Genomic DNA, 27,034 nt, shown 5'->3' with positions numbered 1-27,034 from the left:
AGAAAGAATTAGTGAACTTGAAGACAGACTATTTGAAAATTCACAGTTAGAGAAGATAAAAGAAAGAAGAATTTTAACATGAAGTATGCCTACAGGATCTAGAAAATAGCCTCAAAAGGGCAAATTTAACAATTCTTGGCCTTAAAGAGGAGGTGGACAGAGATCAGAATAACAGAACTTCCCAAACCTAGAGAAAGATATCAACATTCAAGTACAAGAAGGTTACAGAATACCAGGCAGATTTAATCCAAATAAGACTACCTCAAAACATTTAATAGTTAGGCTGAGCAGGGTGGCTCATGCCTGTAATCTCAGCACTTTGGGTTGCCGAGACAGGTGGATTGCTTGAGCCCAGGAGTTTGAGACCAGCCTGGGCAACATGGCAAAACCCTGTATCTACCATATATATATTAGCCGGGCATGGTGGTATGCATCTGTAGTCCCAGCTACTTGGGAGACTGAGGTTGAAGGATGGCTTAAGCCCAGGGGGCAGAGGTTGCAGTGAGCTGAGATCATGCCTCTGCACTACAGCCTGAGTAACAGAGCCAGATCCTGTCAAAAAAAAAAAAAAAGATTAATAATTAAACTCCCAAAGGCCAAGGATAAAGGATCCTAAAAGCAACAAGAGAAAAGAAACAAATAACATACAAAGGAGCTCCAATATGTCTGGCAGAAGACTTCTCAGTGGAAATCTTATATGCTGAGAGAGTGGCATGACATATTTAAAGTGCTGAAGGGAAGAACTTTTATCCTAGAATAGTATATCCAGCAAAAATATTATTCAAACATGAAGGAGAAATAAAGATTTTCCCAGACACACAAAACCTAAAGGAACTGCAGACATGTCTTAAAAGAAAGGCTAAAGGGAGTTCCTCAATCTGAAAGAAGAGGATGTTAATGAGCAATAAGAAATCATCTGAAGGTACAAAACTCACTGTAAGTACATAGACAAACACAATACTATAACACTGTAACTGTGGTATGTAAACTACCCATATATTGAGTAGAAAGACAAAAAATAGTTGTTATGTATTGCTCTGAAAATGAAATCTTTACCCCGAAAGTTATTTGATGAAGTTACTCAATTTGTAACCGATGATACCTCAAACTGTCAACTTGTATGAAGACAATTCTTGCAAAGTGAGACAAAGCACTTTTATATCATTTTGTAACATCATGCCATTTTTAAGAAAAAGAGTGGTTTGAATACATAACCCAAATATTTTTTAAAACCACAAAATAATGTTTCATAAAACGATTTGATGTCATGGAAAGATGTCAACAGCATATTGTGTGAGTAGCCCAAATTAACAAAAATTTGAGATAAAATAGTATTTTTTGTTTGGGTAAAATTCACATAACATAAAATTCACCATTTTAAAGTGTACAATTTAGTAGCATTTAGTATATTCACAATGTTGTGGAAACTTCACCACTATCTAGGTCCAGAACATCTTCACCACCCAGCAGGAAATCCTGACCCCATTAGCACTTCCTATTCCCACTTCCCCACAGCTCCTGACACCACCAATCTCCTTTCTGTCTCTATAGATTTGCCTATTCCGGACATGTTTTTTTTTTTTTGAGACAGAGTCTCACTCTGTTGCCCAGACTGGAGTGCAGTGGCGTGATGGCACGATCTCAGCTCACCACAACCTCCGCTTCCTGGGTTCAAGTGATTCTCCTGCCTCAGCCTCCCAAGTAACTTGGATTACAGGCATATCCCATGACGCCCAGATAATTTTTCTTGTATTTTTAGTAGCGACGGGGTTTCACCATGTTGGCCGGGCTGCTCTTGAACTCCTGACCTCAAGTGATCTGCCTGCCTGGGCCTCCCAAAGTGCTGGGATTACAGGCATGAGCCACTGCACCCAGATGGACATTTCTTATAAATAAATCATACACTGTGTGACCTTTTGTGTCTGACTTCTTTCACACACTATAATGTATTCAAGTTTCACCCAGGTGGTAGTATGTATCAGTACTTCATTCCTTTTTTTTTTTTTTTTTTTTTTTAATTTATGAAGTATTTATTGATCATTCTTGGGTGTTTCTCGGAGAGGGGGATATGGGAGGGTCATAGGATAATAGTGGAGAGAAGGTCAGGAGATAAACACATGAATAAAGGTCTCTGGTTTTCCTAGGCAGAGGACCCTGCGGCCTTCTGCAGTGTTTCTGCCCCTGGGTACTTGAGATTAGGGAGTGGTGATGACTCTTAAAGAGCATGCTGCCTTCAAGCATCTGTTTAACAAAGCACATCTTGCACCGCCCTTAATCCATTTAACCCTGAGTTGACACAGCATATGTTTCAGAGAGCACGGGGCTGGGGGAAAGGCCATAGATCAACAGCATCCCAAGGCAGAAGAATTTCTCCTAGTCAGAACAAAATGGAGTCTCCTATGCCCACCTCTTTCTACACAGACACAGCAACAATCTGATCTCTCCTTCCTTTCCCCACACTTCCCCCCCTTCTCTTCAACAAAACCGCCATCGTCCTCATGGCCCGCTCCCGATGGTCGCTGTCTCTTCGGAGCTGTTGGGTACACCTCCCAGACAGGGCAGCCGGGCAGAGGCGCTCCTCACCTCCCAGACAGGGCGGCCGGGCAGAGGCGCTCCTCGCTTCCCAGACGGGGCCGCCCGGGCAGAGGCGCTCCTCACTTCCCAGACGGGGCCGCCCAGGCAGAGGCGCTCCTCACTTCCTCCCATACCGGGTGGCAGCCGGGCAGAGGCGCTCCTCACCTCCCAGACGGGGCGGCCGGGCAGAGGCGCTCCTCACTTCCCAGACCGGGCGGCCGAGCAGAGGCGCTCCTCACTTCCCAGAGGGGGCGGCCGGGCAGAGGCGCTCCTCACTTCCCAGACCGGGCGGCCGGGCAGAGGCGCTCCTCACTTCCCAGACGGGGCGGCCGGGCAGAGGCGCTCCTCACTTCCCATACGGGGTGGTGGCCGGGCAGAGGCGCTCCTCACTTCCTCCCAGACGGGGTGGTGGCCAGGCAGAGGCGCTCCTCACTTCCCAGACGGGGTGGCCGGGCAGAGGCGCTCCTCACTTCCCAGACGGGGTGGCCAGGCAGAGGCACTCCTCACCTCCCAGACGGGGCGGCCGGGCAGAGGCGCTCCTCACTTCCCATACGGGGTGGCAGCCGGGCAGAGGCGCTCCTCACTTCCCAGATGGAGCAGCCGGGCAGAGGCGCTCCTCACTTCCTCCCAGACGGGGTGGCGGCCGGGCAGAGGCGCTCCTCACTTCCCAGACGGGGCGGCCGGGCAGAGGTGCTCCTCACTTCCTCCCAGACGGGGTGGCGGCCGGGCAGAGGCGCTCCTCACCTCCCAGACGGGGTGGCCGGGCAGAGGCGCTCCTCCCTTCCCAGCCGGAGTGGCCAGGCAGAGGCGCTCCTCACCTCCCAGAGTGGGCGGCCAGGCAGAGGCGCTCCTCACTTCCCAGAGTGGGCGGCCTGGCAGAGGCGCTCCTCACTTCCCATACGGGGTGGCAGCCGGGTAGAGGCGCTCCTCACTTCCCAGATGGGGCAGCTGGGCAGAGGTGCTCCTCACTTCCTCCCAGACGGGATGGCGGCCAGGCAGAGGCGCTCCTCACCTCCCAGACGGGGCGGCGGCCAGGCAGAGGCGCTCCTCACCTCCCAGACGGGGCGGCCGGGCAGAGGCACTCCTCACCTCCCAGACGGGGCGGCTGGGCAGAGGCGCTCCTCACTTCCCATATGGGGTGGCAGCCGGGCAGAGGCGCTCCTCACTTCCCAGACGGGGTGGCGGCCAGGCAGAGGCGCTCCTCACTTCCCAGATGGGGCAACCGGGCAGAGGCGCTCCTCACTTCCTCCCAGACGGGGTGTCGGCCAGGCAGAGGCGCTCCTCACCTCCCAGATGGGGCGGCCGGGCAGAGGTGCTCCTCATCTCCCAGACGGGGCAGCCGGGCAGAGGCGCTCCTCACTTCCTCCCAGACAGGGTGGCAGCCGGGCAGAGGCACTCCTCACATCCCAGACGATGGGCGGCCGGGCAGAGGCGCTCCTCACTTCCCAGATAGGGCGGCCGGGCAGAGGGGCTCCTCACATCCCAGACGATGGGCGGCCAGGCAGAGATGCTCCTCACTTCCTAGACGGGGTGGCGGCGGGGCAGAGGCTGTAATCTTAGCACTTTAAGAGGCCAAGGCAGGAGGCTGGTAGGTGGAGGTTGCAGCGAGCCAAGATCACACCACTGCACTCCAGCCTGAGCACCATTGAGCATTGAGTTAGCGAGACTCCGTCTGCAATCCCAGCACCTCGGGAGGCCGAGGCAGGCAGATCACTCGAGGCCAGGAGCTGGAGACCAGCCCGGTTAACACGGTGAAACCCCGTCTCCACCAAAAATACAAAAACCATTCAGGCGTGGCGGCGCGCGCCTGCAATCCCAGGCACTCGGCAGGCCGAGGCAGGAGAGTCACAGGAGCCCGAGGCAGGGAGGTTGCAGCGAGCCGAGATCATGGCAGTACAGTCCAGCTTCGATAACAGTGGGAGACCGAAAAAAGAAGGAGAGGGAGACCGAAGAAAGGGGAGGGAGAGGGAGAGGGAGAGGGAGAGGGAGAGGGAGAGGGAGAGGGAGAGGGAGAGGGAGAGCACTTCATTCCTTTTAATAGCTGGGTAATATTTCATTGTACGAATAGATCACATTTTCTTTATCCATCCATCTGTTAATGGATATTTGAGTTCTTTCTACCTTTTGGCAATTGTGAATAGGGCTGCTATAAGCATGAATGTACAGGCTTTCTTGTTTGAACAACTGTTTTCTATTCTTTTGAGTATATACCTAGGAGCTTAATATGATGTCATGGAATTGGGTCATATAGTAATTCTATGTTTTACTTTTTCATGAATCTCCAGACTGTTTTCCACAGCAGCTGCACCATTTTTACAGTCACACCAGGAATGGATGAGGGCTTCGATTACTCCACATCCTCTCCAACACTTGTTATAGTCCCTTTTTTAGATGCTAGCCATCCTGTAGGTGTTGAGGTGACATCACGTTGCGCTTTTGGTTTGCATAATGGGAATAATGTTTAGCATCTTTTCATGTGTTCATTTGGCAGAAAAATAGCATTTGTAAACAAAATTACATGCAAATGTGATATGACACAGCTATATAGATGTAAATAAACATTTTCATATGTAAAAAGATCACATATGAATTAAAAACTGGAAGCATATGCAAGAAAATATAAACAGTGATTATTTTGACATTTTGAAATTATAGATGATTTTTATTTCTTGCAATTTCTTCTATAAGCATGCATTATTTATGAAACTTAAACTTTAAAGGGAAGAAAAACAAATTGACTTTCATCTTAGAATACATTAAATAGTTATTTATTTCGTTTTGCAGTGTTCCATTCTTATTTTGCAGCCAATAATCCTTCCAGGTTCCCGATCTCTTGGCCCCTGAAAGGCGCTCAGTCCTTGGACTCTGTGCCCCGCGGGAGCCCCCTACAGTCAGACAGGGGGAAGTCCCGGTGCAGCCGCTGTCCCTGGTGCTGAAAGGGGCGGCGCCCCCCCCCCCCCCCCCCCCCCCCCCCAGCCCACACCCTCTACCTTCCTCTCACTACTGAAAACCTTCATGACCGGAACTTTTTAGACAAGAACAAATTCCGGGTCGTGCCTCTCTGGAAAAATTAATTTTTTCCGTTCTAAGCTTTGGGCCAACCTTTCACCAAAGTCCACTGTAGATTCTCGGATGTAATAACGGACATTTTGAGCACACAAAATATTTGAATGAATTCTCCTCAAGAGAAGGTTGCCACGCATCCCAAATCTTAAAGCAACCTCTTGTGATTTTTTAAAATGTCAAAACTTCAAATGTGATGCAAAAAGAAGAGAAAGAGAGGCAATTAACCCTCACGGACCACTAATACCCAACAGATGTGGCTCAGGGATGTTGTAGATACCGGCTTGTTCAGTCTTCACAGCAGCCCAATGAGGTGAATACTATTAAGTGGTAAACAAAACCAGGGCTACAGAGATAAAAAGTTTTCCCCAAGCCAATCAGCTAGTGAATAGCAGACTGGGATTCTGACATTTATAATACAACTTCAAGGTGATGTTTAGTACAATTCCAAGGGGATATGGATTATCTTAGCCCATTCTGGCTGCTATGACAACATAACTTACACTAGGTAGTTTATAAACAACAGGTATTGATTGCTCACAATTTTGGAGGCTGGGAAGTCCAAGATCAAGGTGCCTGCAGGTTCAGCATCAGCTAAGGGCCTGTTCCTCATAGATGGCACCTTGCATGTGTCTTTACATGGTGGAAGGGGCAAACAAGCTCCCTCAGGTCTCTGTTATGAGGGATAATCTCACTTACCAAGGCAGAGCCCTCACAACTTAATCACCTCCCAAAGGCCTCCTCTCTTAATATCACCACATGCAGACTAGTCTTCAATGTATGGATTTGGGGGCTCCATAAACATTCAGGTCACAGCATGGATCTAGGGTCATAGACCCTGACTGCTTCTAGCCATCTGCCCCATCTGCCCTAAATAGCAGTCCCTGTCCTCATGGGCCAAGATGGAGCTCCAGATGCCACATCAATCTTGCAAGCAATTTGTTAAAAAGTCAAAAAATAGCAGATGTTGCCAAGGCTGTGGAGAAAAAGGAACATTTATACACTGTTGGTGGAAATATAAATTAGTTCAGCCACTAAACTAATGGAGTGTGGAGAGCAGTTAGGATATTTCTCAAGAACTGAGAGTTGAACTACCATTTGACCTAGCAATCCCACGACTGGGTATACACCCAAAGGAAAATAAATCATTCTGCCAAAAAGACATGTGCATCCACATGTTTATCGCAGCTCTAATCACAATAGCGAAGATGCTGAATCAACACAGGTGCCCATCAATGGTGGAGTGGATAAAGAAAATGTGTAGAAATACACCATGAAATACCATGCAGTCATTAAAAAGTACAAAATCATGTCCTTTGCAGCAACATAGATGTAGCTGGGGGCCATTATCCTAAGCAAACTAATGCAGGAACAGAAAACAAAATATTGCATGTTCTCACTTATAAGTGGGAGCTATGCACTGGATGTACATGGTAATAAAGATGGGAACAACAGATCCTGGGGACTACTAGACAGGGGAAGCAGGGAGGGAGAAAAGCTGAAAAACTGCCTATTAGATACTATGCTCACTACATGGGTGATGGAGTCATTCATACTCCAAACCTCAGCATGATGCAATATACTTTGTAATAAATTTGCACGTTAGCCCCTGATTCTAAAATAAAAATTGAAACTCAAGAATTTTTATTCTCACACCTGCAATTCCGGCACTTTGGGAGGCTGAGGTGGGCTGATCAGTTGAGGCCAGGAGTTTGAGACCAGCCTGGCCAACATAGCAAAACCCCATCTGCACTAAAAATACAATTGGCCGGGCGTGGTGGTAGGCGCCTGTTATCCTATCTACTCGGGCGACTGAGTCAGGAGAATCACTTGAACCCAGGAGGTGGAGGTTGCAGTGAGCCACTGCACTCTGGCCTGGGCGACGAGTGAGACCCTGTCTCAAAAAAAAAAAAAAAATCTTGCAAGCAGCAGGAAGGAAGAGGGGTGGACTGAGCAGACAGACTGTAGCAGCTTTCTCTTAAGAAAGGTTACCAGAATTACCACATAATCTTTGGCTTCTCCACATGGGACAGCCACAGTCACTTAACCAATTGAGCTTCAAGAAAGGCTTTCAAATGTGATCTGTATTTCAGGCTGCTATGCACCTAGCTAAAAAACAGGGATTCTAAATTGGCAAAAATTTATATCAGAATACACAATCATTTTTGGGGGGAAAAATTCTTTACTTAGGCTCTGGGAGATCCCGCCCTCAGCACGGAGGTCCTGTGCTCACCCAGAGAGGCAGTCTGTATCTTGGGCACAGAGACACCTCCCCGCCTCTTCCCAGCCAGGCCCTAGATCCCTGCAGTCCTCCAGGGTCCCCTACTGGCTCTCCGCGGGACTCAGGCACAGGGGCCAGCACAGATTTATTCCCGGGAATCTGAAAAGGTAGTTGGTGCAAAGGTAGGTGATGCAAAGGTAGGTGGGTGGGTCACTACAGGACTCAGCCCAGGGGCTCTACTCGCAGCCAAAGTCCGTCCTCCGCACGCAAAACAATCTCCGGCGTCCTGCGTGGCTCCCTGTGGTCGGGCAGGATGCAGAAGCGCAGCAGCGTGAGTGCCAGGACCACCTTCATTTCTGCCATCGCGAACTTCTGCCCGATGCAGTTCCTGGGGGCCAGGGTGGAGGGTCTGACTGCAACCAGGACCCAGATCCCGGCCCCACTGCCCCAGGAACCAGGCCAGGAACCCCCAACCCCACCCAGATCACCTTGGGCAGACAGGGGGTAAGCTGTGTCTGGAACCCCTATGTGGGCTTGCATATTCCCAGAGCCTAGCCCGGACCCCAGCTCCAACTGAAACCAGACGGGGCAGGAGGCTCTGCGCACACCCTTTTTCCTAGGATCTTCTTTAAAACCCCTATCACAGAAACACGTGGTCCTACAAGTCAGGCATCTGACAAGGCAGCCATCTGTGCCACCCTCAGCCCATGCCCACCTCAGACACCCCCTGGCCTCACCTGGGCCCCGCCGAGAAAGGAATAAAAGCCATAGGTGACCTCTTCTGGGCGTTTTCTGGGTCGAAGCGGAAGGGGTCATAGACCTGGGGTGGAGGCAAGTTAAGGCTGCTGATGGGACCTCTCAGGACACCCAGCCACCCCCACATAAGACAGATGTGGGTGGAGTAGAGAGGGAATATCTGGTTTTCCGGGACAAGACCCCTCCCCCAACCAGGCCCGGGGGATGGAGAAGCAGGGAGGGGCAGCACCTCAGGGTCTGGCCAGACTGAGGGGTTGTGATGGATTGCGAAGATGTTGATGCTACAGATATTCCCTGTTGTGCAGGAGAGGACAGTAAGGACAAGGTCCGAGCTACCTGCTGGGACCACCACCCTGCCCAGGACCCTCCTCCCCTGCCATGGAGGGCACCTTTGGGGATGACCCGGCTGTCTGGGAGCACCACGTCCTGGGTGCAGCCGCGGGTGAACATAGGGACTGGGGGATGCAACCGCAGGCTCTCCTTCAAGCACATGGTCAGGAAGGGCAACTGGGCCAGGTCGTCCCTAAGGAAACACCCAACAATTATCCAGTGAGCAAACACGGCCCTGCTGCTTCCCCTGGAGACCCTCTCACCACCTCCCTCTGACCCTCAGTCCTATAACAAAATTAATTTCAGAAGCAACAAAGATGTAAGCATTAGAAAACCAAAGTCACAAAACTACTAGAAGAAAAGTTGACCTGGTGTTTTTAGAGGTTATTTCTGAGCAAAACAATATTCAGAGGGTGTCTCTTAAAAGTGCTCATTCCGGCGGGGCGCAGTGGCTCACTCCTGTAATCCCAGCACTTTGGAAGCCTGAGGCAGGAGGATCACTTGAGGTCAGGAGTTCAGCACTAGCCTGACCAACATGGTGAAATCCCATCTCTACTAAAAATACAAAAATTAGCCACGCATGGTGGTGGGGACCTGTAGTCCCAGCCACTCAGGAGGCTGAGGCAGGAGAATCCCTCGAACCTGAGAGGCAGAGGTTGCAGTGAGCCAAGATCACGCCACTGCACTCCAGTTTGGGAGGCAGAACGACTCCATCTCAAAAACAAAAGTGTTCATTTGTTTGTGTGTAAAAGTATTTAAAATTATATAAAGAGGTAACAAAAGCAGGAAAAAAAATCTCTACAAAGGTCTTATAAAGTTATTTAAATAAATAATCTCCACTCCACACTGTAGGGTGGGATGACCATATGTTGTAAAGGTGTCAATTATTTCTAAACTAATCAATATACTTCATGCAATTAATAAAAATCTAACTGGATTCTTTTTGGAACTTTGAAATCTTATTCTAATTGAAAGAATTTTAAAGTTCATCAAGAGCTAGGTCAATTTTTTTTTTTTTTTTTGAGATGGATTCTCACTCTGTCACCCAGGCTGGAGTGCAGTGGCCTGATCTCAGCTCACTGCAACCTCCGCTTCCTGGATTCAAGCGATTCTTATGCCTCAGCCTCCCAAGTAGCTGGGATTACAGGTGTGCACCACCACACCCAACTAATTTTTGTATTTTTAGTACAGATGAGGTTTCACCATGTTGGCCAGGCTGGTCTCAAACTCCTGACCTCAAGTGATCTGCCTGCCTCAGCCTCCCAAAGTGCTGGGATTACAGGCATAAGCCACCAAGCCCTGTCCAAGCTAGGTCAATTTTTAAATAAAAGATTGAAGAAGGGGAACCCAAGCTTCCAGATATTAGGAAATATTACAAATGCATGCTAATAAAAACAAAATAATTTTAAAAAAACTGTGGGACTGCTGCAAGAACAGAAAAACAGATAGATAGAACAGAGTAGAGAGCTCAGAATCAGGCCTGTGAATAGGGGGAAACTTAACATCTGCTAAAGGAAGGTCCACATGCCCCTGGAGAATGGATAGTGTGGTGGAAGTTGTTCAGACCACTGGAAATGTGGGAACACAGAGAAACAGGTTCTTGTCTACTGCATATACAAGGTGGAGTCTTTTCCTTTATGGGAAAGGTAAAATTATAATGTTAAAAGATGATAACATAGGAGAAATTTTTGTGACTTAGGAGTAGGAATTCTTAAAACCCCAAAAGCTTAAACAAGGTAAAATATAAAGGATAAATATGCATGCAAATTAAGGATTTCTGTGCAATAAAAGATACAGTGGACCCAATTAACATTCCAATGAGAGATAAGAGATTCAGAGAAGATGCCTAAGATAGATAGATGATAGATAGAGAGATAGATGATAGATAGATAGATAGATAGATAGATAGATAGATAGATAGATAGATATCCAGAACAATATCTTGAATATGTCAGGAATTCCTGCAAATCTACAAGAGAATGAATAGGTGACCCAAGTGAAAAGTAGACAAAGGATTTGATCTAAGAATTCATGGATGCTCAAACATGAGAAATGTAAGAGGAGATGCTCAAAGTCACTGGCTATCATAGAAATGGAAGCTAGCTGACAACGAGGTACCACTTCACATCTATTCGAGGCTAGACTGGCCAAAGGTAGGTGTTGCCAAGGGTTGGCTGAGATGTGGGTAGAGGGGTCACATGCACTGATAGTGGGGTGCACAGAAGCTGCCAATATGGAAGGCAACCTCCAGGACATGGCCAAGGAAAGATGTGTGTTTTACAGCCCAGCAAGCTGGTTCCCAACTGTAGATCCCAGAGAAATTATCAGACATGCAGATAAAGAGATATGCACAAAGATGGTCATTGCACTGGAGAGATAGAAGCAGTCCAGGTATCCACTACAGAACTGAAGAGAAAAGGACTAGATCGTAGCTAAAAGCGAGAGAATAAATGTACTTAGAACCACGGTGCTGCAAATTGTAGTGCTACATTTATATAGCACAAATCATAGCATGCAACCACGGTGCTGCAAATGTAGCACAAATCATAGTGCTATATTTCTGAAAAGGTAAGAACCAGCACAACATCTGTGAAATAAAAACATATATAGAATTTTAAAATGTATCCACCCCAACAACAAGTTTTACAAATAAAAGTATCCATCATTTTGTAATCATATTGATGGAGAGCTGGAAGTAGAGATTTGAGATAAGTGGGAAGAAATACGTATTGTATAGAAAAATGATGAGAATTTGCCAGAACTGAGGAGCATCATTAACTCAAACATTAGCACCTAAGGTCCAAAAAATTTATTAATTAACATTTTCAAAAGTATTTGTCAAATTAGCTAACCTGATCACAGAGTTCAAATGGAAAAAAATAGGAACTCGAGGGAAAAAAATACTGTAAACACAAAGTAATGAGACAGAACAAACTCTACCAAATATTAAAGTGTTTTTAAAAGTAGACTTCATGCTGCTCATGTAGGACTACATAATAAATGGAACAAAATGAAGGCAACAAATAAAACCATATATATACATATATGCCTAAGATAGATAGGCATATATATATAAGGTTTTATTTGTTGCCTTAAAATACATATATATATATAGTGTATACACTATATATAGTATGTGTGTGTATATATATATGTATATATATATATATACATAGTTTCTTGTGAATTTGTTGTTATTTAGAATCATGACACAGGGACAAAATATTCATTAAACTTGGTTGGGACAATTAGACATTTGGAGAAAAAATAGATTCCAACATAGATTTCAAAGGGAAAAATTTCTAAATGTGAAAAATATTGATAAAATATTAAATAAACTTTTAAAAATATATAAGCCTATTAAAATAAGTCAAACAAGAGTTTTTCATTTTACTATTAGAGTATAAAAGGGTTTTTTAAATAATTTTTTAAGAAACACAAACAGGAATTATAAAAGAAAAAGTTAATAAATTTGGTGACAAATAAATGAACCAAAAATAAAAATAAAGTCCAAGACAATGTGAGGAAACATTTTGCATTACAGAAAAAAGAAATAATTTTCTTAATATGTAAAGAGTTTTTATAAGTAAATAAGAAAACTAGTACGACCCAAAGTAGAAAAAACAAATTATGCAAAAACTGACTTCACAGAAAAAGAGATATGGATGGCTCATCAGCAGATGAAAACAGTGCTCAACTTTACCCATATTTAAAGTTATGTTCATTAAAATAACAAAATGTTATATTGCAGCTATCAGATTGGCAAATGTTTTAGTCTCATAATAGGCACTTCCGGGGAGGTTATGAGGAAATTTGGCATTCTCAAAATCTGTGTGTAGGAGTAGATTTCCCAAGAGCTATTGAACTGTAAAACTCAAATGGTCTTTGGCTCAGCAATTGCACTTCTAGAAATCTGTTCTACAAAGATGATATGTCAGCAATGATCATTGTACACCGATATTCAACACATCATGTCTTTTATACCAAAAGGCTGGAAAGTATAAAGACACACATTGATAAGAGAATGTTTTGATAAATCATAATATTAGATTGGTCCAAAAGTCATGGCGGTTTTTGCCATTAATTCTCCAAGCAGCCCTGTGGGACAGCAATTCCCCACACCCCCAATTTGCAAAGGAGAAAAGTTGTTCAGAAAAGGGAATTGATTTTACTAAGCTTGCATAGCAAGTTAGTGGGGAAATAAATGTGGACTCCCAGACCATTCTATGCCCAAAGCATGCAATGTCACCCTTGCTAGCCCCCATTAGGTAGAGTAGTAGAGCCCTGTTTCTGGGCTCTACGCCTATTCCCACTAGGCAACAATGGCAGAATCATCAAAAAGATCCTCCCCTTTTCCCCCACCTGGGGAGAAGAACCAACGAGAAGGACTCAGAAAGGCAGAAAGGCAGAGCCACAAGCACCTGCACTCACCATTCAATCTCTTTAGGCTCACGGTCCTTCAGAAGCTCTTGCACCTCCTGCCGGCAGCGTTCTTGGTATTCTGTGTGCCTCGCGAGGTTGTACAAGACCCAGGAGAGGCCACTGGCCGTGGTGTCATGGCCTAGGGTCAGCCAGGCAGGCTTGACTCTCTGGGCTGCTTCAGCACCCAGAGGGTGGACAGTGCCCATACATTGAGGCTCTCAGGAAGGTTGAGGGGAGGGGGAGGTTGGGCAGAATGAAGTGATTCAGGGCCGGCTCTCCACTTCCCTAGAGTGGAGAGACCCCTGTCCCCACTGTAGCCCCAGACTGGGACACTCACCTCCAAACATGAAAGTGTCAGCTTCTGCTCTTATGTCCTCATCTGACAACTCTTTCCCATTTTTATCCTGGAGACAAGAACCCCAATCACACTAGTTCTGGGGTCACTGGAATCTAAACTGAAACAGTCTCTGAAGACTCATTATCCCAGAAGGATCCCTCCCTTGTCACCTCCAGATCTACCCCCACAGGCTTCCTTCTGGCCTCCTGTTTGTTCTTCCCAGGCAGCTTTCTATGCAGCTTTCTATGCAATCACCTCTAAAATTTATCTGACTTGTCCCTCCCTTCCTCAAGCACCTTCCATGGCTCCTTAGTGCCCTCTGTATCAAGTCCAGTCCTTCAGTCTGACATGTGACCTGAAGCTCCATTTTACCTCTTGAATTCAGATCCCAGAGAAGCCCACCTTGCTCAGCAGGAGCACATCAATGAAGTCCAAAGTCTTGGACTTAGTTTTGGCTTGGAGGAAGTCATCAACGCCCTGGCTAGTGAGGGTGCGGCGCCGCTCCTGGATGACGGCATCTGTGAAGTCCTGCACCAGTCGGCAGGCCCTGCGGAAGCGCCGTCCACAGGGAGTGAGGAAGTACAGGAAGTCGTTGTACCGGAAGAACTGGTTATTCCGTTTCACTACAAGGGCACTGAGCTCCATGATCGCAGTAATATATTCACTGGGCTTCCTGCAGGGCCAGTCCAGAGAGAGGAAGCAGCTCCTTACCCACATGAAAGCCTGGGAGCACCTTCCAGCCAGAATCCCAGGACCACGTTCCATGCAGAAAGGGGTGCCCTGCAAGCAACTTCACTCTCTGCCTCCCACTCTCTGTGAGCTGCCTCCTGCTCCAGGTCCCCAGGGCACAGCTTGGCCATCATGGGCATCTCCTCTCTCTCTCTTATAAAACATCTGCTCTTGCCTATTATTACTCAGTTTCTCCCAAATATGCCCCATTTTCTCCACCAAACTCAGACCTCCTCTCCCTGGCATCCTTGCATGCTGTGTCTACATGACAGTCAATCTTCCACAGAGTCCCATAGAGTCCAGTGTCCAAGCTCAGTACTGACCATAACTCTCATCTGCTCAAACACCTCCATGGCTCCCTAGGAACCTTGGATAAAATGCATCTCCCTTTGTCTGACTTTTCAAGATCCTTAAGATCTAGTTACTGCCAACCCCTCCACCTTCATTTCCAAGTGTCTCCCAACTGCCTGTTGCACATGCTCTGCTCATCTTAGCCTCCTTGCCTTGATCCAAACAGTTCCACTTGTTTGGAGGAACCTTCTCTTTCTCTCGCTCTCTCTCTCTCTCTCTCCTTCTCTCCTTCTTTGTCCTTCAATGCCTAGTTCTCATCAGCTCTCCAGGAAGGCTCTTCCTGTCTCCCTGGGCTTTGCTCTCCCCACACCCACCCCCCTACTCCATCCCATGTTCCCACGCCCTGGGCAAGAACTCACTCCTGACAATTGCTGTCAAAGCTGAAGATGCATTTCTGCAGACTGTCCAGGGTCATAAGGTTGATGTGCTCAAACATGTCCAGACGGGTGCTGCCCTCCATGGCCAGGCGTTGCCACTTGGCCTGGCCAGAGAAGGGAACAGGGCTGGGGCCAGGCCTTGGGCTCCTCTGAGTCCCCCTGCAACCCCAGCCACCAGGATGGACTCCCCCAGAGGCAGGCTCCTGGTTTTCTGTCCCAGACGCTCATCCCCAGGGAGACTAGTCTTGGGTGAGAGTGGAAGCTGTTACTATTAGGAGATGAAGATCCCATGGCTGGGTTCAAGCCCCAGCCATGATTCCTAAGCTGTGTGTACCCTTGGTCAACTCACAGCCCTCCTCTAGGTCTCACCTGTCAAATCCTCAATAGCAATCAAGATGACCTGCTTTGATGCCAGGGAGCCAGCCTAGAACCCCTTTTCCCCAACTCTTAGACTGATTGACAAGCTGGGTGAACTTGGGAAATCTCCCTAACCTCTCTGGCCCTCAGTTTCACCATTTGTCATGGCATGGGGGAGATGGTGGAAAATATCCTCTACCTCACAGGGCTGTGTAAATTAAATGAGACCACATATACCATGGAATAGGCATATTACATCATTTCTGTCATATGATGAGTTCTCAATAAATATTATCTTGATTCATCTTCATTGTTATAAATTGATGACAAAAAGTCCCTGTGATCCCCCTGAACATTTTTTTCGGAGCATGCCAAGAATGCAAAACTCTGAAGTTTTGTTGTTGTTGTTGTTGTTGTTCGTTTGTTTTGTTTGTTTGTTAGTTTTTGAGATGGAGTCTCGTTCTGTTGCCCAGGCTGGAGTGCAGTGGCACGATCTTGGCTCACTGCAACCTCTGCCTGCCGGGTTCAAGCAATTCTCCTGTCTCAGTCTCCTGAGTAGCTGGGGTTACAGGCACGCACCACCACGCCCTGCTAATTTTTGTATTTTTAGTAGAGACAGGGTTTTGCCATGTTGGCCAGGCTGGTCTCGAACTCCTGACCTCAAGTGATCCCAATGTGCTGGGATTACAGGCATGAGCCACCACACCTGGTCAACCCTGAGGTTCTTTTTTTTTTTAATTAATTAATTTATTTATTTATTTATTATTATACTTTAGGTTTTAGGGTACATCTGGGCTATTTCTCAGCATTGTGTTTGCAGAGAACAGCCTTGGGGTATAAGGTAATGGCTCCTCTGGGACACACGTTAGGCTTATTCTGCTTGCTCTAAAAGCTGATTCCCTAAGCCTAATGCTCCCCGCCATCATGCAAATATACTACATGGCAGGCATCTATAGAAGCCCACCTTATCACCCCAGGGAATTTGGGTGGCTTAGAGAAAGGCTCCAAACCAACAAGACGCACATGCCACTTGCTGAGACATGAGTAATAAACTTTTGTCTTTGACCCAGAAGTCTCGTGTCTTCTGGCAGAATCCATGCAAAAGTAACAAACTAATTTATTAGCTCACAGGAGAAAAAAAAATCCTAGTCGTTTTACAAAATGCTTGGCTCCATTTCTTCTCTTCTCCTTGCATCCACATCTTTTGCAATGTGATTTTTTAGCAACTTCCATTAAGAGATGGAGCTTATTTTGCCCCACATTGATTCATGGTGGACATTTTACTTTTTTTGGCCAATAGAATATGGTGAAAATGATAAGGCCATAACTAGTGAGAAGTTGGCTGGGTGCAGCAGCCCATGCCTGTAATTCCAGCACTTTGTGAGGCCGAGGAGGGCGGATCACTTGAGGTCAGGAGTTCAAGACCAGCCTGCCCAACATGGTGAAACCCTGTCTCTACTAAAGATACAAAAAAATTAGCTGAGCATGGTGATGGGTGCCTGTAATTCCATCTACCGGCGAGGCTGAGGCAGGAGAATTGCTTGAGGCGGGGGTTGCAGAGAGCCAAGATCGCACCACTGCACTCTAGCCTGGGAGACAAAGCAAGACTTCGTCTCAAAAATAAAATAAATAATAATAACTAGTGAGAAGCATTGCATCCTCCTCTCACTGCCTTGGAATCCTGTCTCTGCCATGTGAGCAATCCTGGGGTGTCGTCTAGAGGCAGAGAATCACATGGAGAAAAGTCCAGGTGTCCCAGCTGAGGCCATCCTAAATCAGCCAGAAGCCAGCAAAGCTCCAAACATGTGAGAGAACTGAGCTGGCACAAGCAAAGCTGCCTACCTGACCCACAGCTGCTCTTATACCATGAGGGATCCTATCCACATGGAGAAGGGCTCACCAACAGTCCCACAGATTTGTTAGCAAATATAAACGCTTATTGCTCTAAACCAATTAGTTTTGAAGTGATCTGTACTCAGCAATGACTACTATGCAAGTGTCATCATTCCTTTCTTGAGTTTACAGGGCTTCTGTGAGAAAAATGTGGAAATTGACTCCTTTTGACCACCTACTAAGTGTCAGAGACATGAATCCATCACATGCTCCTACCACATTTTAGTGAGGATTATTAGCCTCATGGGGAAATCAAGGCACAAAGAGGAAGAGCAATGGCCCCAAACCCACCCAGGAGAGCCAACATTCCAGACCCAATTGTATGTGATCCCTCCACCCCAAGGCTGCAGCTGGGACCCTGAGTTCAAGGCACTCACATGCATGATGTTCGCACTCTTGCTGAAAATCTTTATATAGGGCTTCAGGATGTTGAAATGGAAGGCAGGCGTCAGCATGCGACGGTGGTGTCTCCACTTGTCACCAACACTTGTCAAGAGCCCATCCCCTAGTAGGGCAGCCAAAGGCTGTGGGCAAGGGCAGAACCTTCCCCTGGCCACAAATTTGGTCCCCATCCCGTCCACCTACAGTTACTTACCCAGCCAGGGCTTCAGGGACTTGTAGAAGACTATGTCCTTGTCTGTAATGGCATCTGACATGAATGAGGACCATCAGGGTCCATGGAGAGGAATAGAGGAGGGACTTTGGGTATGGAGGGTGGCTCCCAGCCAGAGGTTTGGACTTCTTTTCTCCAAGCCCAGCATAGCAGGAAGGAGGCCATGAGCAGAGGAAGAAAGGAGGGTGGGGGCATAAAGGGGGCCGGACTAGGCTGCAACAACACTATAGAGCAATGATACACCCTAACATGGTACAGCACACCCAGCATGCCTTGACGTGGCTCCTACACAGTCCAACATGTTCTGCAACACCCAGGCATAAGTCAACACTCTACAAAACACATTTACAGAATAAAAGACAGAATTCTGATGATATTAGGTGAGACCTGGATGCAGTTGTGCCTGAAGGCCATCCTCCCTGGACTTTCCAGTCAATAGGTTCTTTTTAATGGCTTAGACTGCATGGGGTTGAGTTTCTACCACTCACAATGGAAAGACACCTCAGCACCCAGAGAGAGCCGTGGACCTGCCCAGAGTCACTCAGCATTTTGGGGCTTGAGCCATGGTCTCTGTGGGGTGATACCCCTTCTGCTGCTCTCCCTGGCCTGTCCCAAGATGGGAAGGGCAGAGGGCAAGGGTAGGGCTCCAGGCTGGGGTGGGGTCTCCTATTGGAGATTCCTGGGGCCTGGAGCAAGAGGACAATGAGCGTATGGTGGAAGTGCCACAGGATGGGGTTAGAAGGAATCGACCCACAAGAGGTGAATGTCATGGAAATAGCAGCCCAGATCTTCCACCAACCACAACTCCTTCTCATTGCTCTGGGCCTGCGGAAGGACAAGGCCAATGCCAGGCCTGGCCTGGAGCCTTGAACACTAACAATGCCCACTGCATCACCCTGCCCCTGCTTAAAAAAAAAAATTATCACTCATCGTTCCAGACCCAGCTCCTGCTACTCCTCCTCCAGGAAGCCTTCCAGCCTGCCCCAGTAGAAACCTTGTTCTCCTCTGATCTGTCACAGCCTATCTCCTCCTGACCCATTCCTAACCCCAAGAAGTTGGGGATGTCTCTGTACCGATCCATCTCTTCAAGTTTGGGGATTCCTCCAGGACAGGGCCTTGGGTTAAGGCTTCTCGGGGCCCCAGTGGTTCCCAGAACAACACGGAGGTGGGGAAGATGGCAGCAGAGAGAAGAGACACTGAGGTTGGGGTTGGTGACTACAGGAAGGAAAGAGGAAGGTGGCTGAGAGAGAAGCAGGAAGGAAGGGGCTGAGTACTACAAGAGCTGCACAGAAGCTTTGGGGATGAGATCTAGAAGCCCTCCAATGTTCTCCTGTGCCCACTACCACAAGCTCTGCAGGAGTACCTGAGGTATCGATGACAGATCGGACGATGTCGGGGTGGCACAAATTGATGATGGGAAAGATGGGGCCCAACCACCTCACAAAGCCCTGGGGGTAGGTGGCCACCAGCTGGGTCAGGGCCCTCAAGCCCTCCTCTGTGGGGGTGACCTGCAAGCAAGGCAAGGGCCATCACCTCCTGTGATGGTTAATTTTAGGTGTCCACTTGACTGGGTTAAGGGATGCCCAGATATCCAGTCAAACATTATTTCTGGGTATGTCTGTGAGAGTGTTTCAGGAGAGATTAGCATTTGAAGGAAAACTGAGGAAGGAGGATTTCCCTTTCCCAGTCTGGGTGGGCATCATCCAATCTGTTGAGGGTCCAGGTAGAATGTAAAAGGGGAGGAAGGGTGAATTTGTTTTCTCCTCTGCAGCTGAGACATCCATCTTCTCCTGCCTTTGGACATTAGAACTCCAGGTTCCCAGGGCTTTGGACCCAGACAGAATTGCACCACCAGTGTCCCTGATTCTCCAGCTTGCAGAAGGCATAGAGTGGGACTTCTCAGCCTCCATAAACGTGAGTCAATTCCTATAATAAATGCCCTCTTCTATCTCTCCATAGATTAGATAGATCATAGATAGACGGACGGATAGATAGATAGATAGATAGATAGATAGATAGATAGATAGATGTAGATATTGATATCATATTAATTCTATTACTCTGGAGAAATAAATACATTTCCCAGGAGGAGCCACAGCAGGTCCCACTGCAGGCTTTAGAGGTGGTACAGCCTCTGCAATGAACAGCATGTCCAGATTCTGCACACATAGGGGTAATCTCCACTCCCTCCTGCTCCCTTCTCTTGGGGGCAGTATCTAAGTTCCAAGGCTACATCCCAGGGAACAGGGGGAAGACACACTGTCTGTTCACGGAGAAGCCCACTTTGAATAAAGAGGATGGATTTTCTCATCCTGGGAGTGGCTCCAGCCCACAGACAGTCATGTGGGGTGGGCTCCACAAGGGTGGTGTGTGGGCAGCAATGTGGCCTCAGGACATGTCCCCAGGGCTGGTCTCCACATCCTTTTATGTCCTGGCTGGGCCTCAGGGGCTCCACGTCCTCCCATGGAGAAGGGTCTGCACACTGTGGAACTTCCTTTCTCTGCAGCCCCCAGGGGAGAAGAGGTGACTCTAACTGTCTGTCAGGAAGAACAGCGGCTCTCACCAGGGAGCACCTTCTGCACATCAAGCTCAGAGCTAGTCCGTCCTGTGCTCCCTCACCCTGCACCTGTGGACACACCCATCAATCCTGCCATTTGCCAATGAACAGACTGATGCCAAATCGCCCAAAGGGGACAGCAGGTCTAAGTGAAAGGGCAGGGTCTGAAGGGTCAAAGATAACTTTAAAGAGGAAGTCACTGGCCAATTTTTATACAGGTTGGGCAACACAACCGATTGGGACAGCTTAGTGGGGATAAAGAAGATGCCCCTGCAAGGGGGAGGGTGGAGATGGCACACATCTCTCTTCTGGCCCAGCTATGTCACGATGTGATGGTAGGGGACATATAGCTACTTCCTATGGGAAAACTGCAGCCCAGAGATCGGCGGACACAAGCAAATGGGCCAGGCAGAAAGGGGGTTCTAGACAGTGAGCTCAAGAGGCCTCCAGTACAGCAGTGGATAATGTGGAAATAATGGTGAATACCTGCTGTATAACCCCTACTCTCCCACAGGAACCCATCAGAGGTTCACTAGTGTACTGAAAACAGTCAGGAAAAGAATTCAAAACAGGCTAGGGGTGACTTCCCCTAGACAAGGAGATGAGAAAGGCTTGGCATGGCAAAGCAGAGGAATGAGTGAGTGGGCAGAGGAATGAGAAAGTGAAGAGAGGAATGAGTGAGGGAGGAGAGGAATGAGTGAGGGAGGAGAGGAATGAGTGAGGGAGGAGAGGAATGAGTGAGTGAGGAGACGAATGAGTGAGCGAGGAGAGGAATGAGTGAGTGAGGAGAGGAATGAGTGAGCGAGGAGAGGAATGAGTGAGTGAGGAGAGGAATGAGTGAGTGGGAAGAGGAATGAGCCAGTGAGCAGAGGAATGTGCGAGTTTCTCTGCCATCCCAGACCCCAGCCCACCCCCTCAGCCTGAGCCCCATTTCCACCCTGAGACACTAGATCCACCCTCCTGCCACTCACCAGGCCCAGGTGACCCAAGAACCAGTTCTGTTTCGGGGGCTGCGGGAAACACCGGAGGCGGCGGCAGTTGTCATAGAAGGCGTAGGTCCAGGCCAGGATGTGGGCCAGGAGCCAAGAGGCCCCGACCAGCAGCAGGAGCAGCCACGGGGATGTTGCCACCGGCCCGAAGCCCGGCCAGGACAGGCTCAGCAGCGACATCCTGCAGGGCAGACGGGATGGAGGGTGAGGTCCTGAGGCCTAGGAAAGGGGCTGGGGAGCTCCAGGACCAATGATGGGTAAACATGGTTAAGAGCATGGAGGGAGATTCAGGGAATCTCAGGGGAAGAGGCCAAGGGGGAGGGGAGAGGAGAAGTGACACAAAATTGGAGATCAAGGAGACTAGAGACCAGACAGCCTCATCTAGAACCACCAGCCAACTTGACCTCTGGTTACCTGCAAGCACCCATCACCAGGGCCAGCTCCCTGGAGCCACCCCTGTCTTGGGCAGTGCCCCTCCCTATCCAGCCCTGCCACCCCCAGCCTGGCACCTTCCGTCAGGAGAAGCTTGTCCCACACAACCTCCTCTCCTCCTTTGCTAGGAGGTTTTTGCTCCTGGCCCCAGATCTAGGAAACACTGCAGGAGGCTGGGCTGGGCTGGGCTGTACTAGCCAATCCTCACAGCCTGGATGCCTCCTTTGTGCCAGGGCAGCCAACCAAAACCCAGGGACTGGTGGGGACCATAACTGTAGAAGAACCAATTCAGGGTGACCCAGCATGGCCACTCAGTCCTTGGCACCTCTCATGTAAGGCAGAGGGTAAGTTGGAGGGCAGCCAATGTTGATCTGAGCCCCAAAATTTGCAGCCACCCTGCCTTTCCAAGACCAGGGGAAGGTAGGTAAAGGAATGAAGTGTTCAGGTGCCAGGTGAGCTAGGTGAGGCCAAGCCTTCTCCCAAAACATCCCCCAAGTTCCCCTCCAAATATGGGCCAGGAGAATGCTGTGCACCGTTTCTGAGTGCAGATTTAGGAGATTCAGAGACAGAAGCCTGTTGCCCTCCACTGCCAGCCCGGCAGGAATTCAAGTCCTGCCTCCCAGCAGCCCAGGACCTAGGCTGAGACCTGACTGACAGGAGCAGGAACAAAGAATGCAGCACCACTCGGGATTACCCAGGGTCAGATTCTGGAGATAACGAGACCAGCTGGAAAAGCAACCTGGATGCTGGGCTCGGCATAGGAGGACAGAGGGGGCCAGTGAAGGGTAAGGCTGAGGGAAGCTGACAGCAGACGAGGTCCAGACAGGGGAAGGCAGAGCCAGGGGATCCTAAGTGGAGTCCTCCTTCTGCTCTGTCCTTGCTTTGATGATGGGCAGTACTGCCCCTCCTGGGCTCAGGCTTTTTTTTTTTTTTTCCTTGAGACGGAGTCTCGCCCTGTCACCCAAGCTGGAGTGCATTGGCACAACGGGATGGAGGGTGAGCTTGGCTCACTGCAACCTCTGCTTCCTGGGTTCAAGCGATTCTCCTGCCTCAGCCTCCTGAGTAGCTAAGATTACAGGCACCCACCACCATGCCCAGCTAATTTTTTGTATCTTTAGTAGAGACAGGGTTTCACCATGTTGGCCAGGCTGATCTCAAACTCCTGACCTCGTGATCTGCCCGCCTCGGCCTCCCAAAGTGCTGTGAGCTCAGATTTTGCATTTGGGAGATGGGATGTGGAATGAGGGGATTAGAGGGGGACAGAGGAGGAGTCTTCAGAGGAAAGAGCCTCAAAAAGAAGAAGTGAAGGGAAGGAGCTGGCAACATGCACTTTAACTGTAAGGCTCAGTTACTCAAAGTGTGGTCCAGGGACCTGTGCCATGAGCATTACCTGAGAGCTGGCAGGAAATGCAGAATCCCATGCCCCAACCCAGAAATACTGACTCAGGATTGCGTCTTAATAGAACCCCAGGAAATCTCTATACAATCCTTCAAGTTTAAGTAGACTTGTTTTAAGATTCCTGGCTCCAGGCTTTGCAGGGATGCTGGGAGTTAACCCCTTAACCTTTCTGATTCTCAGGGCTTCTTTGGGTTATAAAATAAAAAGAAAAATCTATGCCTCTCAGGGCTGTTCATGCAACTATATGTTTCTTGAGCACCTACTATGTGCCAGGCACTGTGCCAGGCACTGGGGATGCAACAGTGAGTGCTCAGCTGTCAAAGGTATCACATCACATAAAGAGACAGGCAATGATCCAATAAATCAGACAATCCAATAAATCAGAGAATCAGGGAGGGCTTGCAGGAAGAGGTGACCTTTTAGCAGCGACATGAATGAAGAGGGAGACCCTCCAAGGGCAGCCATGGGATGGGGCACCCAGGCTGCGCAAAAATGCACATGAGTTCTTGTTCCTTTGCAGTTTATGCTGAGATCACTAACACGTGGGACCACACAATTCATCCTTGGGAAGGCCAAGGTGGGAAGCGAAATCTGGCCCAATATTGAAGCCATAAGCAGATGTTGAACTTTCATGAGCCATGAGCAAGGACTCACACCCCAGCAGGACTCTGCAGCCTGGGAGAAGCCAAGGTTTATCACTGAGGTCCTGATTCCTGGACCAGGTAGCAGAACAGGAAATTGAGGCCAAGGGAGGGAGGGATAGTCCAGAGGGAGCTCTCTACTCTGGGAGTTTTGTGCCTGAGAAGGCTGGAGTCTCCCCAAGATTTCTTATCCAACCAAGAATATCTCAGGGGCCAAATCACACAGCCTGGCTTATGGAATGTCCCCTAGTGAGTATGGGAGGGAGGGGAGTCACTTATGGGAAAACAGAAGCTGGTGTTTCTCTGCAGGGGCCCTTCCACCCCTACCCAGAGTGGGGCAGTGGGAAAGTGCACCAGACTACAGAGTGACCAGACTCAGTCACCATCCATCAATTCCTAAGCCTAAGTCTTCACATCTGACAAATGTGTCTCCTAAAGCATCACAAAGCATTGCCAGCATTCTATCAGACACAGGCAGAGAGAGCAGAGAATAAGTTCCAAATTAAAGATGCGAGTAATGGTCCCATCAATATAAAAAACGTACAAGTGTATGTGTGTGTGTCTGTATGTACACATGTGTATGAACATTGAAAAAAATCCAGGAGTGATGGAGGAGGAGCCAAGATGGCCAAATAGGAACAGCTCCGGTCTACAGCTCCCAGTGTGAGCGACGCAGAAGACGGGTGATTTCTGCATTTCTATCTGAGGTACCGTGTTCATCTCACTAGGGAGTGCCAGACAGTGGGCGCAGGTCAGTGGGTGAGCGTACCGTGCGCCAGCCGAAGCAGGGGCGAGGCATTGCCTCACTCGGGAAGCGCAAGGGGTCAGGGAGTTCCCTTTCCAGGGGTGACAGACGGCACCTGGAAAATCGGGCCACTCCCACCCGAATACTGTGCTTTTGCGACGGGCTTAGGAAACGGTGCCCCAGGAGAGTATAGCCCGCACCTGGCTCAGAGGGTCCTACGCCCACGGAGTCTCGCTGATTGCTAGCACAGCAGTCTGAGATCAAACAGCAAGTCGGCAGCGAGTCTGGGGGAGGGGCGCCCGCCATTGCCCGGGCTCGCTTAGGTAAACAAAGCAGCCGGGAAGCTTGAACTGGGTGGAGCCCACCACAGCTCAAGGAGGCCTGCCTGCCTCTGTAGGCTCCACCTCTGGGGGCAGGGCACAGACAAACAAAAAGACAGCAGTAACCTCTGCAGACTTAAATGTCCCTGTCTGACAGCTTTGAGGAGAGCAGTGGTTCTCCCAGCACGCAGCTGGAGATCTGAGAACAGGCAGACTGCCTCCACAAGTGGGTCCCTGACCCCTGACCCCCGAGCAGCCTAACTGGGAGGCACCCCCCAGCAGGGGCAGACTGACACCTCACACGGCCGGCCAGGTACTCTAACGGACCTGCAGCTGAGGGTCCTGTCTGTTAGAAGGAAAACTAACAGAAAGGACACCCACACCAAAAACCCATCTGTACATCACCATCATCAAAGACCAAAAGTAGATAAAACCACAAAGATGGGGAAAAAACAGAGCAGAAAAACTGGAAACTCTAAAAAGCAGAGTACCTCTCCTCCTCCAAAGGACAGCGCTGGATGGAGAATGACTTTGACGAGCTGAGAGAAGAAGGCTTCAGACGATCAAATTACTCCGAGCTACGGGAGGATATTCAAACCAAAGGCAAAGAAGTTGAAAACTTTGAAAAAAATTTAGAAGAATGTGTAACTAGAATAACCAATACAGAGAAGTGCTTAAAGGAGCTGATGGAGCTGAAAACCAAGGCTCGAGAACTACGTGAAGAATGCAGAAGCCTCAGGAGCCGATGCGATCAAATGGAAGAAAGGGTATCAGCCCTGGAAGATGAAATGAATGAAATGAAGTGAGAAGGGAAATTTAGAGAAAAAAGAATAAAAAGAAACGAGCAAAGCCTCCAAGAAATGTGGGACTATGTGAAAAGACCAAATCTACGTCTGATTGGTGTACCTGAAAGTGACGGAGAGAATGGAAACAGGTTGGAAAACACTCTGCAGGATATTATCCAGGAGAACTTCCCCAATCTAGCAAGGCAGGCCAACATTCAGATTCAGGAAATACAGAGAACGCCACAAAGATACTCCTCGAGAAGAGCAACTCCAAGACACATAATTGTCAGATTCACCAAAGTTGAAATGAAGGAAAAAATGTTAAGGGCAGCCAGAGAGAAAGGTCGGGTTACCATCAAAGGGAAGCCCATCAGACTAACAGCGGATCTCTCAGCAGAAACCCTACAAGCCAGCAGAGAGTGGGGGCCAATATTCAACATTCTTAAAGAAAAGAATTTTCAACCCAGAATTTCATATCCAGAGAAACTAAGCTTCATAAGTGAAGGAGAAATAAAATACTTTACAGACAAGCAAATGCTGAGAGATTTGGTCACCACCAGGCCTGCCCTAAAAGAGGTCCTGAAGGAAGCACTAAACATGGAAAGGCACAACCGGTACCAGCCACTGCAAAATCATGCCAACATGTAAAGACCATCGAGACTAGGAAGAGACTGCATCAACTAACGAGCAAAATAACCAGCTAACATCATAATGACAAGATCAAATTCACACATAACAATATTAACTTTAAATGTAAATGGACTAAATGCTCCAATTAAAAGACACAGACTGGCAAATTGGATAAAGACTCAAGACCCATCAGTGTGCTGTATTCAGGAAACCCATCTCACATGCAGAGACACACATAGGCTCAAAATAAAAGGATGGAGGAAGATCTACCAAGCAAATGGAAAACAAAAAAAGGCAGGGGTTGCAATCCTAGTCTCTGATAAAACAGACTTTAAACCAACAAAGATCAAAAGAGACAAAGAAGGCCATTACATAATGGTAAAGGGATTAATTCAACAAGAAGAGCTAACTATCCTAAATATATATGCACCCAATACAGGAGCACCCAGATTCATAAAGCAAGTCCTGAGTGACCTACAAAGAGACTTAGACTCCCACACATTAATAATGGGA

The 27,034-nt window shown here is 48.3% G+C and overlaps 1 protein-coding gene across 1 annotated transcript; it reads right to left on the bottom strand.

Moving 5' to 3' along the window:
• Positions 1–6,804: 6,804 nt before the first annotated feature.
• On the bottom strand, positions 6,805–22,141 carry LOC129020907 (cytochrome P450 4F8). The gene is made up of 13 exons (XM_054465833.2): positions 22,079–22,141; positions 21,552–21,750; positions 19,387–19,531; positions 18,006–18,059; positions 17,788–17,915; positions 15,143–15,264; positions 14,106–14,376; positions 13,704–13,770; positions 13,376–13,505; positions 9,004–9,137; positions 8,844–8,908; positions 8,596–8,678; positions 6,805–8,246 (listed from the first exon to the last, which is right to left on the bottom strand). The coding sequence occupies exons 2-13, from the start codon at positions 21,747–21,749 to the stop codon at positions 8,081–8,083; spliced, it is 1,563 nt and encodes a 520-aa protein (XP_054321808.1). The 5' UTR covers position 21,750; positions 22,079–22,141; the 3' UTR covers positions 6,805–8,080.
• Between the last annotated feature and the right edge of the window lie 4,893 nt (positions 22,142–27,034).

Source organism: Pongo pygmaeus, chromosome 20 (genome assembly GCF_028885625.2).
Source record: "Pongo pygmaeus isolate AG05252 chromosome 20, NHGRI_mPonPyg2-v2.0_pri, whole genome shotgun sequence".
NCBI lineage: Eukaryota > Metazoa > Chordata > Mammalia > Primates > Hominidae > Pongo > Pongo pygmaeus.
This window is presented reverse-complemented; position numbering and strand designations above follow the sequence as displayed.

Excerpts from the sequence above, each read along its gene's own strand:
- LOC129020907 (XM_054465833.2), bottom strand. The coding sequence starts at position 21,749 with ATGTCGCTGCTGAGCCTGTCCTGGCCGGGCTTCGGGCCGGTGGCAACA. Across the intron at positions 8,679-8,843 it reads CAGTCTGGCCAGACCCTGAG|GTCTATGACCCCTTCCGCTT; the intron begins GTGCTGCCCCTC and ends CCTCCACCCCAG. Across the intron at positions 8,247-8,595 it reads CCTTTCTCGGCGGGGCCCAG|GAACTGCATCGGGCAGAAGT; the intron begins GTGAGGCCAGGG and ends CCTGGCCCCCAG.